General features: G+C 40.2%; 1 protein-coding gene across 1 annotated transcript; it reads right to left on the reverse strand.

The window, feature by feature from the left end:
• Positions 1-7597: 7597 nt before the first annotated feature.
• On the reverse strand, positions 7598-8500 carry LOC141350912 (ecto-ADP-ribosyltransferase 5-like; the record flags this gene model as incomplete). The annotated part of the gene is made up of 1 exon (XM_073856758.1): positions 7598-8500. A coding segment is annotated over one exon (750 nt), but the record flags the coding sequence as incomplete, so codon positions are not given.
• Positions 8501-13515: the final 5015 nt, after the last annotated feature.

The following is a 13515-nucleotide window of genomic DNA, read 5'->3' on the forward strand; positions in this document are numbered from 1 at the left end:
ATCCGGTTTTCACCCGTTATCTACCAAGCTGATGCTAAAATGTAACATTAGCTAAGAAGCTTGAAATGTCTTCGATGATAATGAACACCAAATGGACGCACAACGTTTCGGCAGACCGCACCAGCAGGCCTTTAGCCTGTCCAGGTTGTGATCAAGATTCTGCCGCCAAGCCTCAATAATTTTTTCGCTCCGAAGATCGCCGCAAAGCAGCCTGCCATGCACTGCACGATGCAACACATCCCAGCGATACAGGTTTCCCATCCAGCTCAAGCATGTTTCCACCAGCGGTGTTATAGCCCTGCTTTCACAAACCTTTCCGTCTAATTTCTAACCCTTTCCCCCGTCTGTGGCCTGCGGCTCCACCATCGGGCTCGAGCACGAGGCTGCCTCCGCTAGCAGCATATGCCCGGACGCCCCTACCTTTTCCCCCTTGTTTTCATATAATTATAAATCAAACCGGTATGACATACATACACAGCACACATTAATTCGTAACTTGCATCAATCATAGTTAAAAATAAAATTGGAATCGGCCAAAGCATGTATCAGCATGTCACAATTAAAGTAAAACTAAAATTCTGAATTAGCCAAGGAAATTGGAACCAGTGCACCTTAACTTGAAACCCCCACCTCAAATGCCTCTTTAGATACCATCCTCCAAGCTGTATCCCCCAGAATCCTACAAACCTACCCATCCCCTTGAAAGAGCTTCAAGACCTTCTACTCTTCTTACAACCTGTTTTTCCTGATTTTGTCCCTACTCACCATCTCATTCATATCCTACCTCAATCACCACAAGAACCTCAAAGCCAGCTCCATTAAAGAATACCTAAGTGGAATCCAAAATTTTCCACAAACTTCTTTTTCGGCTCACCCTCTCCAGTAATAGCCAGCACCCAGACATCCACACTCATTAGGAATCCAAAGAACCCACCCGTCCTGATGCAAGACAGCCAGTAACCTTAGAAATACTCACCATATGCATCTCCACCCTTTGTCAAGATTTCCACTCCACTAACACTACCCTCATACTCTACGCAATGTTCATTCTGGCCATCACTTGCAACTTCAATCCAAATAATCACCCAACAGTTTCAGATCTATCACTTCTGGACAACGATACCATTTCTTATTCCATCAACCAAAGCAAGACGGACCAAATGAGAAAAGGACATTCCATTTACATCTTCAGCTTCCAAACACCAATTCAACCATACGAGACTCTCCTAGCATACCTACATTCCAGAGACTCCCAGGCTAGATCCACATCAAACCCACTCTTCACCGATGACTCAAATCGCCGGGTTACACGCTTCCGGTTCCAAAACACCTTAAATCTGTCCTACTCCTATCAGGCTTCCCAGCAGACCTCTTCTCCAAAACCTACATTCGATCGAATCGCTCCAACATCAGAGAAGCTCAACGAACTTTAATCAGGGTATCCCACCAGCTCCAAGACCACATAAACTATCAGACTTTATCCACTGCCGCAGCAGTGTAAGACGCCACCCAATTGGCCCAAATTCGAAGTCCAATGGCGTGGTGAAGGTATCACGTGTTCTTTCATTCCGTAGCGCTTCTAGAAGAATAATTCCATTTATTTAATTTGTTTCTTTGACCTCTGCGGTTAAATTATAATCTGACTCCAATTTATAAGTTACCAATACTATTCTGATGCTGATCATAATTTATAAAATTATTATTATATTTATTTAGAATTAATTATATTCACATAGGGAATAAGGTGTAATTCTGAAGGTGCTAAGACAGTTCCATACAGCTGGGCATAGAGGCATTCTCCTTCTAACTTAAGTTAAAGTTAGAGGTTTCTCCAAAACACATTGAAAATAAGAGGATCCATCTATGTTTTAGGTTGAGGTTTCTCCATCTAACCTTAAAACGGGGAGGCAATTACTCCAGTAATATTTTCAATAGAGGCAACTCTCCTAATCTATGCCCCCTTCAATACATAACTTAAACCCTGAAAATATAATAAAGATTTGACAAGTTTTAGAATGAATAAAGATTAACAATTTATTTTGCCAGGCAGGTTACACTTAAATCAATCATTTGGTTATTCAAATCAACCAATTACAAATATATCAAAACATTCATTAAAAGATCAGCCTAGAAAATGAAACAGTAAACATAAAATACAATCATATCTGGCAATTCAAGACACACAGCAGTGTGGGAAGATCTGACTACAGAATGCTTCCATAAGGTTTTAATACACACACAAAGTGTGGGAGCTCCTGGTTACAGGATGCCTCCAAAAGGTTTGAATACACACAGAGTGTGGGAGCTTCTGGGTACAGAATGGCTCCCAGAATATTTTACCAGGCCACCTTTTATACACAGCTCGAGAAAACTACCAAAATCTAGTTTGACCTGTACCAAGTGATACTAAAGAACACCTGGTCAAAATCCAGTTTGACCTGTGCCAAGTGATACTAAAGAGCACCTGGTCAAACTAGCTAGGAGTATCTTGGCAACTGATCAAACTAGCCAGAAATATCAAGGCAAAACCCCACTTCTACAAGAAATGCATCTTCTATCCAAAGTTCTAAAACCTTAATCCATCTGATCTTAGACTTATAGAAATTATTAGACCTTTTCACTCATCGCACCATGACCTTTAAAATAATACTAAACATTAATATAAAATTACAATCTTAGAACCACAAAATATGTATACATTACATCATATATTTCAGCAGAAACTCAGTGATATGAGCCTAAAGGCTAAATGTGCAAAAGCCTTTGTGATGAAGAGATTAGGAGCACCAAGAGTTTCATGTCTGTAACCAGTTCCACCTAAGAGTCAAATTTGGGTTAGCAACACCACCTGAGGTTTAATTGTTTTATAGTGTCTTTTCATATTATTTAACATCCAGTATTACAGTAGTGATGTTTCCTCTGCTCCCGCAGGAGCCCCCCCCCCCCTTTTTCCCTGCACTCTACTAACCTCCACTGCTATGGAAGTGGTTTCCCTCTGCTCCCGCAGGAGCCCTCCCTTCCACAATTTCTCCACCGCCACAGCAGTGATGTTTTCCTCTGCTCTAACATCAAACCGCTCCCACATCAGAGAAACCCAACAAACCTTCATCAGCGGATCCCACCAGCTCCAAGACTGTATAAACTATTAGACTTTATCCACTGCCGCAGCAGTGACATTTCTCTGCTCCCGCAAGAGCTCCCCCTTTTTTCCATGAACTCTACTAACCCCCACTGCTATGGAAGTGGTTTCCCTCTGCTCCCGCAGGAGCCCTCCCTTCCACAATTTCTCCACCACTACAGCAGTGATGTTTCCTCTACTCTCACATCATACCGCTCCCACATCAGAGAAACCCAACGAACCCTCATCAGCGGATCCCACCAGCTCCAGGACAACACAAACTATAAGACTCTCTCCACTGCCACAGCACTGATTTTTCCCTCTGCTCCCGCAGGAGCCAGATTTTTACTAAAATCCATTGCCGGAGTAGTGGTGTTTTTACCATCTCCCGCAGGAGATCTGTTCTCCATTGCTGCAGCGGTGTCATTTTCTCTGCTCCCGCAGGAGCCCTGCTTTACTAATCCCCACTGCAATAGCAGTGATGTTTCCCCTGCTTCCACAGAAGCCCTACTCTCCACTGCCGCAGCAGTGACGTTTCCCCTGCTCCCGCAGGAGCCCTGTTTTCCACCGCCGCAGCGGTGTTGTTTCCTCTGCTCCCGCAGGAGCCCTGCTTTCACTAACCTCCACTGCCATCGCAGTGATGTTTCCCTCTGCTCCCTCAGGAGCCCGATTCCACTGCCGCAGCATTGATGTTTCCCCTGCCTCCTGCAGATGCCTGTCTCTCCACCGCCGCAGCAATGTTGTTTCCTCTGCTCCGCAGGAGCACCGCTTTCACTAACCTCCACTGCCACAGCAGTGATGTTTCCTCTGCTCCCGCAGGAGCCCTGCTTTACACAATTTTCCAACACTGTCGCAGCAGTGATTTTTCACCTGCCCTCGCAGGACCCCTATTTTCACCGCGGTGCCTTTACTCTGCTCCCGCAGGAGCCCTGCCTTCCACTAATCTCTACTACCATCGCAGTACTGTCTCCTCTGCTCCCGCAGGAGCCATACATTTCACAAATTCTCCACTGCCACAGCAGTGATGTTTCCTCTGCTCCCGCAGGAGCCCTCACGTTCACAAGTTCTCCACTGCCACAGCAGTGTTGTCTGGACTGCTCCCGCAGGAGCCCCTCATTACACAATCTCCACTGCCACAGCAGTGTCACTTTCCCTGCTCCCGCAGGAGCCCTGCTTTTCACAATCTCTGCTCCCGCAGGAGCCCTGTTTTTCCCAACCGCCGCAGCGGTACTATTCCCTCTGCTCCTGCAGGAGCCATGCCTTCTCACATTCTCCACTGCCACAGCAGTGTCACTTTCCCTGCTCCCGCAAGAGCCCTATTTCTCCGCTACCACAGCGGTGCTGTCTCCTCTGCTCCCGCAGGAGCCCTGCTCTTACAATTTCCCCACTGCCGCAGCAGTGATGTCTCCCCTGCTCCCACAGGAGCCCTGTTTCTCCATCGCCGCAGCGGTGCTGTTTTCTCTGCTCCCGCAGGAGCCCTGCTTTTCACAATTTCCAACTGTCACAGCAGTGATGTTTTCTACTATCCCGCAGGAGCCCCGTTACCTCCCACTTTACATTCAGCAATTTTTTGGGGGGGACACACACAGTTCCCGGCTGCTGTCCGATGCTAGTTTGCGATCTTTTGGGGGATTGTTCTGGGTTCGGGCCTAAGGCTGAGCCCGGAACCCTCTCCCCGCCAGGAAGCGCTCTGGGCTCAGTCCATTAACGAGCTCGGAGCCCTGTCCTCGGACAGCACGCCAAATACGCATATTAATAACTCTGTTCTGAATTATTTGTAAGTGTGAACTCGTGAAATTATGTTTTATTAACAAAGTTTGGGAGGAACACGTTTAAATAATCAACCTAATCACCTCAACTATGACCAGCTGTTGACAATCAGCAATCAGCTATCCACCTGATCGGCATCAACAGAAACCTATATAGACTGGAAACCAACTCACCCTCATTCCTCGATAGTTTCAGCATCCCTCCACCTTCCCTTCTCCGCACGATTGCATAGTCACCTTACGAACCAGAACAGGGGGGATTGTTCTGGGTTCGGGCCTAAGGCTGAGCCCGGAACCCTCTCCCCGCCAGGAAGCGCTCCGGGCTCAGTCCATTAACGAGCTCGGAGCCCTCTCCTCGGACAGCACGCCAAATACGCATATTAATAACTCTGTTCTGAATTATTTGTGTGAACTCGTGAATTGATAGTTAGCATGTAAAATGAAACATTCACAGATCATGCTCTGGTTTAAGGAAATATCTTTGCTTTTAAAAGTAAAACCAAATGCTCCCTCATTCCTTAACTAGAAACTATAACAAGTTGTGGTTTGTATGCACAAATTTGGTTGTACGATTTTGGCTAGTAACACAATATTGTATTTTTGTCCTGCAGGTTCTTCTCTGTACTTTATTCATATCTGATCTCCATTGGTTGTGGAATCAGGATGTTGTCCATTGCAGCTCTTATTCTTATTGTCAAGTAATGTTGTCCTATAAGGTCATTTTGAATTATAAGTCTGTACAATTATGATTACTGATGATCTTAAGTTATTTTTTCTCGTTGCTACAGGATGACAGAGTGTCTGTTGAGGAAAAGAGATATCCATTAGATGTTGCAGTCAATTCAGTTGATGACCGGGATGATGGATGTACACAGTACATGGAAAACAGGGTGAGAACAAAATATTTAATCAAAGAAATCACTGCAAACATATCTGTCTTTGGGGCAACTTGGATAAGGAGTTCAGGAAGAATCCCTGGACCAGATGGATTGAAAATCCAGCATTTAATTGTGATTAATGTGTATAGTCGTCATAAGCTATATAAAGACTTCAATGATGATGTAAGGACAGGTAAACAACAATACCGAAACAAAAAATTCAGATGGTATACACTTCACTTTTTGCTGACTGAAGCAATAAAGACTCTAAAGAAAACACAACATGGGTGTAAATTAACTTATCATGGTGCCAAAGTTATGTTTAACCAAAATGTTCTGAACAAACATATTCGTTTTGGCTCATTTGCATCCTCCTCCCTTGAACATGAAGTAGCAATGAGATTCGAAAAGGAATCTTGTTTTGAAATCGAGACTTGTCACGGTGCTGATGTGTCAAAATACTCACTGTCTCCTGATGAGAAAGAGATGCTGATTCCCCCGTATGAGACATTTAAAGTCACTGATATAAAGAAGAGAGGACAGAAAGGTGTCTGGTGTAACACTGTGTTCAAGTTGAAGAGCACTGGGATAAAAAGTAACTTAAGCTTTGCAGTGCTCGAACTGATTTTGCCAAGTGGTTGATGTCCTCAGGGCAACATATTGTGTTGACCCAGGGACAACATTTTTCTAAATAAAACCTATTTTTAGAGTGTACTTGTTGAAGTGGATCAAAAAATTTGTTTTAAGTTGTCCTAAGACAAAAACGGTATTGATTTTAAAACAACTTTTATGAAAGGTTTTGATTCCCTCCAAATGTTGACTAGTGTACTTAATTCTGTTTGGTCAGTGGTTTTACAGTCTATTGTGGTGGTGACACAATAACAACTACTGTTAAAACTCCTTTTGACAGGTATGTACGGCTTACATGTTTAATGTGTCACTTTACTGTCTCTGTTCAGGTTTAAATTCATTACCAATGAGCTTATAAAATATTTTAAATCAATATTTTGTGTATTATTATTAAGTTGTTTATTATTCTATGCATGTTCATATACATTACGTCTTGTTTATTGATATTACAGCAATATCCCACCAGATGGCAGTGTTACAAAGTTGAAGCTGGGTGAATTTGCAGTGTGTTGTGGTTTAATGAATACAGTCATGTAGCTCTCCACTCAGTGTAATTTGAATACACCAACATAAAGAAGGAATATGACACATATTAGAATAAATTTAGAACGGTTATTAAAGTAAATGTTGAACTCCTCTCATCACCATCATCACAATGCAGTATACAGTAGGCATAGTAATGTAGTGTGGAGTGCATTATACAGTTTCATTTTCCGAAATGTAGTGAAAATTGCATTCATACATACAGCAATGTCCCTCTAGATGGCAGTTTTACATAGTTTCCTGAATGCGGCAGTGTGTTGTGGTTCAGTGACTAAAGAGCTCATTTTAGTTCTGTGCATAGCCTCGACATGCATGTAACCCACAGTAGCAGCACAATCACCTAAGAAGATGCAGCAGCTTGGCTAATAAATCCACAAACAAAGAAGAAGCAGTAGCTTGTTGTGTACGATTTGAGAAGACCAGAAGTGATGAAGGTAAATAAACAGTGACTTTTGTTGCAGATTCAGTTAAATCACTGCTGAAAAATGTCCATGCTGGTTTGTGTACTGTATATATCAGTTCTTATGTCTTCACATGGCAAATCTGTCTAGAGAAAATACAGGAGGTACTCTCAATAACTGATATTTGTTTATTTTTAACAAAGAAAAGTTATAGATTGCAGATTTAACAAAATTAGATGTTAGTACAGAAAGCAACACAGGACAAAGATAAATGAATAAAGATGTCAAATACACAGTTGCCTGCATTTCCACCCTTGAAAGATTTTGCATAGTTAAAAAACACTTATTATTTTATTATAATCAAGTCATTTCAATTTACTAGATATTCATCCCTTTAACAGCAATATTTTCTTATAACAACAGAAAGCCAGTGCCGTCCCTTCTATACTGGTTTCTCTTTGTTTTTGGTACCACTGCACAGTTTAAATTACTATATTTTCCAGTGCTCTTCAACACGAACACAGTCTTACACCAGTCAGCCTTCTTTATAGCAGTGACTTTAAACTTCTCATACGGGGGAATCAAAACCTCTTGCTCATGGGGAAGCTTGGAGTATTTTGACACATCAGCACCATAACAAGTCTTGATTTCAAAACAAGATACATTTCCAAATACGCTTGCTTTACGAAGAAGAGAGGAGGATGCAAAACTGCCAAAACGAATCTCTTTGTTCAGAACAGTCTCATCATATGTATCTTTGGTAAAACGGTATGTTAAGGTGCATTTTGTTTTTTTTAGAGTCTGTATTGCTTGAGTTAAGAAAAAGTGAAGTGAATACCAAGCGAATTTCTTTGTTTGGAATTTTGTTTTACCATTCCTAACATCCTGATTGAATTGCTTATAAACACTACCACCAGTGTACACATAAATGGCAATTAAATTGTTTCTTGACAAGTTATCTTTTGGTTCAGGGTATTTTTCTTTCCCATCATTCCAAGATTTTTCAAAAACGTTATTTTTGAAGATTTCTTTCTTTAGATATTTTGTTTTCACCAGGTTTTCCATTTTCTCTGTACAACCATCATATCGGTCATCAACTGAATTCACTGCCATATCCAATGGATATATCTCTCCTTCATCAGCCCATCTTTCATCCTGAGAAATAATTGCATATCATCAGTAATCATGCTTGTGCAATAATATACAGACTCATAATTCAATCTTACCCATCCTAAGACAACTTTACTGGTGACGATGAGAATAAAAGCTGCAGTGGTCAACATCCTGATTTGGTTCAGAATCCTCAGATGAACAACAAATAGAAATTCAGTTCAATGAAGAAGCTGAAAGACCACAAATATTTGTAAAAGTGATGTAACTGCCAATGTAAAATCTTAAAACCAAAATCTATGCACAATACTAAACTGTGCACATCACAGTTTCTTATAGTTTCAATGTATAAATAGCATTGAGCAGCTTGTTTAAATAAGCATTTAATAAATTCTTACTTTTCAAAGCACAGACATTCATTTAAACTTATCATTATTCTGTAAATATGTAATTGTTACATCAGTTACAATTTTACAGATATCCTTTGTAAGACAAAAACATTTACAGTAACAAACCTTTTCAGATGTTGAGACTTCAAGTGATTTTCAGTCCAGGGTTTGATTTTCAAGTTTCAGTATATGAAAAAGTTCATATGTTGAGATCTCACATGCATGAACAAAGAGTGGCAATGAGAAACAATTTCATTGGGTTTTATATTATTTCAAAAAAATAGGCGGGTCAAAGCTGCCCAATGCATGTGCATGTTTCTCACAGTTAGTTTTTTGTGTCAGGATGTTTGAAAGTCACAAATAGATTTTTAGCTACATCAGTGAGACTAAGAGCAGTGACACAAGCTCATTGATATGTAGCAAACTGACTAAATTTGGGGTGCAACTTCTAAGTCTATCAAAAAGTAAAATTAAAAGTAAAAGTCACCCAGCTGTCCGACTCACAGTTACCAAGCGAGTCGAAGTCATCACAGATTATCTCTTCTTACAGCTTTTAAAACACATTGAGAGTGCAGAGTATTTTAGTCTGGCATTGGATGAATGCACCGGCGGCACAGGCATTGCACAGCTTTTGGTGGGTAAGTTTTCTCAAAGGAGAAAAATTTGCCGAAGAAATGTTGGAGGAGAGGACATTTACATGCGCTAAAAAAACTTTTTTCATGTCCTGGCAACAATATCAATCTTAAAAACCTTGTTTCTGTGACTACAGATGGAGCTTGTTCAAAGTCGGAGAGGTTTAATTGCTGTGCTCAGAAAAGATCCAGAAATGTCGGTATTCTTTTCCATATAGTTGCATTCTGCTTCAGGAGCAAATTATGCAAAAATTAAGAGCGCCATTCACCCAAAGAGACTCAAAGAGTGAACTTTATTCTTGCACATGCCCTAAAACATGGACAGTTCTGATCGCTCGTAGAAGAATATGAGAGTGCATATATGCATGCCGAGGTCATCTGCAAGATAAAACTGTACTTTCCCACATAGTTTTTTTAGATGTGGAAATATAATTAGCATTTCATTGATTTCATGAAAAACAAGTATTGTGCTGTTTGTGCAGTATTTTATAAAGAAGTAAACATCAGTGATGTTTTGTGCTTATTAAGCTTAGAAGTGATGTGCAGTTATAGTTTTCTCATACTCCTCTGCCATGCAATACCATGCTTTATCTAGAAACCTGGAATAAAAAATGGTTAAATAAATTAATATAAGCGAGTGGCTCTCTGTGTCTTACATGGTCAAAATGTGGCCCTCTAGGCCCTTGAAATTAATAGTATATCACCATCACTTGCTTTCAGATGGAGCGGCATTTACTACACAGAGCCGTCAACATGATCTCACAGAAAGTCGTGTTGTAGTCACAAAAAATTATTAATGTCTTCATGTCCATGGCATGAAATTCAGCTTTTTTCGTGCCTTGAGCACGAACGTCTTTTTCGTGTCACCTACACAAATTTCTATAAATTGTTTTTTGTGTCCGTGGCAAGGTGGTAATGCGGGTGTGCATTATTTTCAAATAATTCAATTATTCTGCCTATATCACGGTTACTACAAATATTGCTCTGGTGCATATTTTAAAGACATTTGACAAGTTAGGTGTGCGGTTATCGAAAAAGAATGCATATCCGTGGAACATTTCTCAACCAGAAGAATACAGCATTCAACAGACCCGTGGTCTGAGTGATTTTAATGGCATATTTTTGATGAATGTTTTATTGTTTAGATACAGTATGAGGGTACCCGTTTATACTGAAGTTAGAATGTGCTACAACAGTGTTTTTATAAAAAAGACATGTTAACTATGACTATCAGGGTTAAAAGTATTACAGGTTAAATAGGTATTGTATGTTTACATGTACTTTTTACACATAGGCCTATTCATTTAATGTATTACGATTCTTATTAATAGTCTCACGATACACTGCTTATTCTCACCATGTGATTTTTGAGAAAAGATGTAAAACTTAACACCATCTTTGTCTGTGGTTTCCCTTACATTCTGTTAAGCCCACATCCTACTTTCAGCACAAACCATGAAAAAATCTGACATATAACTAAACTATTTAACATATAAACACAATCTTCTGCAAGAAGACACTTGGGACTTTATTAAGAATTAGGTTAAAGGTAGGGTAACAGATTGGATCCTGAAACATTTTTTGTTATGCTGGTTAAAAGTCTCCTCACATCCTGATAGCAATCACTGTGTTAAGTTGTTTAAATGTATTTGTAGAAATTTATGTAATCTGTGAAAGCAAAAACTGCCTGGATCAGCAAGAGCGAAAACCGAAATGAACATCGGTAACTTTACTTCTTTACCACGAGATGAAACAGCGGGGGGTCTGAAAGGGTCGTTGCACTGTTTATTTTGGTAAGGTAGGTACGCAATATGTTTGTATTGAGATGGATTCAGATATTTTACTTTGATGAAACATTGTGTTGCTTATGAAATTTGTGTTTGTTTACGGATTAGCGTAACGATATAGTTACTCCATCTACTACACAACCGAACGTGTGCTTAAACTAATTCTGATGTAAACCAGTTGTTTGGTTATTTTGGAAGTGTTATTCGACTTTGTACTGCAAAGTTTTCTCACTGGTGAATGAGATGTGACCGTCTGATCTGTGCGTGTTCATGTGTTTTGAAAGAGGCGTGACTTTGGATGGCGATTTGACTTGAGGGTGGGATCGGGATTTCATTGCTACGCGGCTACCGTTAGCATTTTTCAAAATGTGTTACCCTACCTTTATAAGCTATAAAAAATAGCTTACACAAAGCAAAGCAATGGTCTTAAAGCCATGGGTCTAATACAGTTTTTTTTTTAGATTTTCTGTAAGCTTTTTACTTTATCATGACACATTATCAAATAAGGCCACCGACCTTCTCCAAATGCCCTTGGAATCCTGATGCAGAATGGGGTAGAAAAAGCTATACACTGTCAATTATCTGTTTACATGTGGCTATTACCTTGTAAAATGTTGACACTTTTTTATTTCTAGTAAACATCAACATTTCATTTCACTTTGTGGACTTCAGAGGCTGCATCTTTTGAAGGATTCCAGCCTTCAAATTGCGATGCACCTAATATTTCGGAGTTCACTGCGTACCAAAGTTCAAGTCTGGTGAACTTTGACATGCAAATTCGTATCACGTAGAGATAAGTGACCAGTAGGAAACCAGTTCATCTTTCTCTCTACTCAGTGGCGGTTCTAGACCATTTCCACTGGGGGGGGGGGTCTGGGGCCAGTTGTAGTGTTGGAGGGGCCAGTTACATTTAGACCTTATTCTTGTCATATCATTTTTTGCACTGCACTAAAGGCATTAACAGGCAAAATACCATGTTTTTAATCATTCAACAATGTATTTGCATTTCAACTTTATTTTTTTATTAGGATTACATCATTCAGTATTTCAGAAAAATTGAAAATGTACTTTTATGTAGAAAGTAAAAATACTTAAGTACTATACAACTCTGGTTAACAGACAGCTGATAGTGACCACTGACTTCCATAGTAGGAATAAAAAATATGATGGAATTTAATGGGTACTGTCAATTGTGTGCTGACCATCATTTCTTAAAATGTCTTATTTTGGGTTCATCAGAAAAAAGAAATTCATACAGGTTTAGAACAACATGAGGATGAGAAATTGACAGAATTTTCATTTTAAGGTGAACTATCCCTTTAAGTGCACTTATTACTTTGTCTGTCTATCTTAGTATTTTTCACTTTCCATTATTTGCTGATGAGAATAAATGTATATATTTATTTTACCACCTTCATTTTTACACTTTGTCATGTCTTTATGTTGTTGTTATTACTACTGTTTCTGTTTTGCGTTGTTTTCTGTTGCATTCTCACTGTCTATTAATGGATATAAAAAACAACGATCGCAAAAAAAAATTGTTAAAATAATTTAACACCCCACATTTAGGGGGGCCACAAGGGGGTCCAAGCTTGTTGTCACAGGGGCACTGGCCCCCGCTGGCCCCTCCCTAGAACCGCCACTGTCTCTACTGAAAAGCACAACTGAAAAGCACAAATGAACGAAGTGGTATTGACTGTTCCCTGCCTATATTCACAGCAACGTCCGACAAATATCTGCATGTTTAAAGTCTAGTGTAACCGCTCCTTTATGCATGGACATTAGAGCTGCGCAAGCTTGTCTGGAGATATGACGGACATGCTGTTTCATAATAAAATAATTAATGTCCAAGTTAAAATATGCAGTTGTCCCACAAAAAAGTATCAATGTTCCTAGACCATTTATTTTATAAAACAGCCTTTAGATATCAAATCCAAGCCCATTGACCCTTGTAATGATATATAGTGTCACAGGAGTGACGGTCTTTTAGGCGGAACCAAAAATTGGGAAAGTTTGGTTCCGCCCGGATGTTTCCGCCCGGACCGGTAAGAGAAAACACCGGACATCCGGTAGCGTCGCGAACGCTGAAATCAGCCAAATTACACACAGCTGGGAGTTATTAGGAGGAGCGCCGGGTGATTGGACAAAAGCGACACCAAGAGAGTATTTTAGGACAACGTGAATTACAGTCTTGGTTGTTGTTACGGTGGGTGATTGTGTATCGCAGCGCTGAGTTGGGCTCGCCGGATACGCTGCTT

The sequence above is a fragment of the Misgurnus anguillicaudatus genome, chromosome 19, assembly GCF_027580225.2.
Source record: "Misgurnus anguillicaudatus chromosome 19, ASM2758022v2, whole genome shotgun sequence".
Lineage (NCBI taxonomy): Eukaryota > Metazoa > Chordata > Actinopteri > Cypriniformes > Cobitidae > Misgurnus > Misgurnus anguillicaudatus.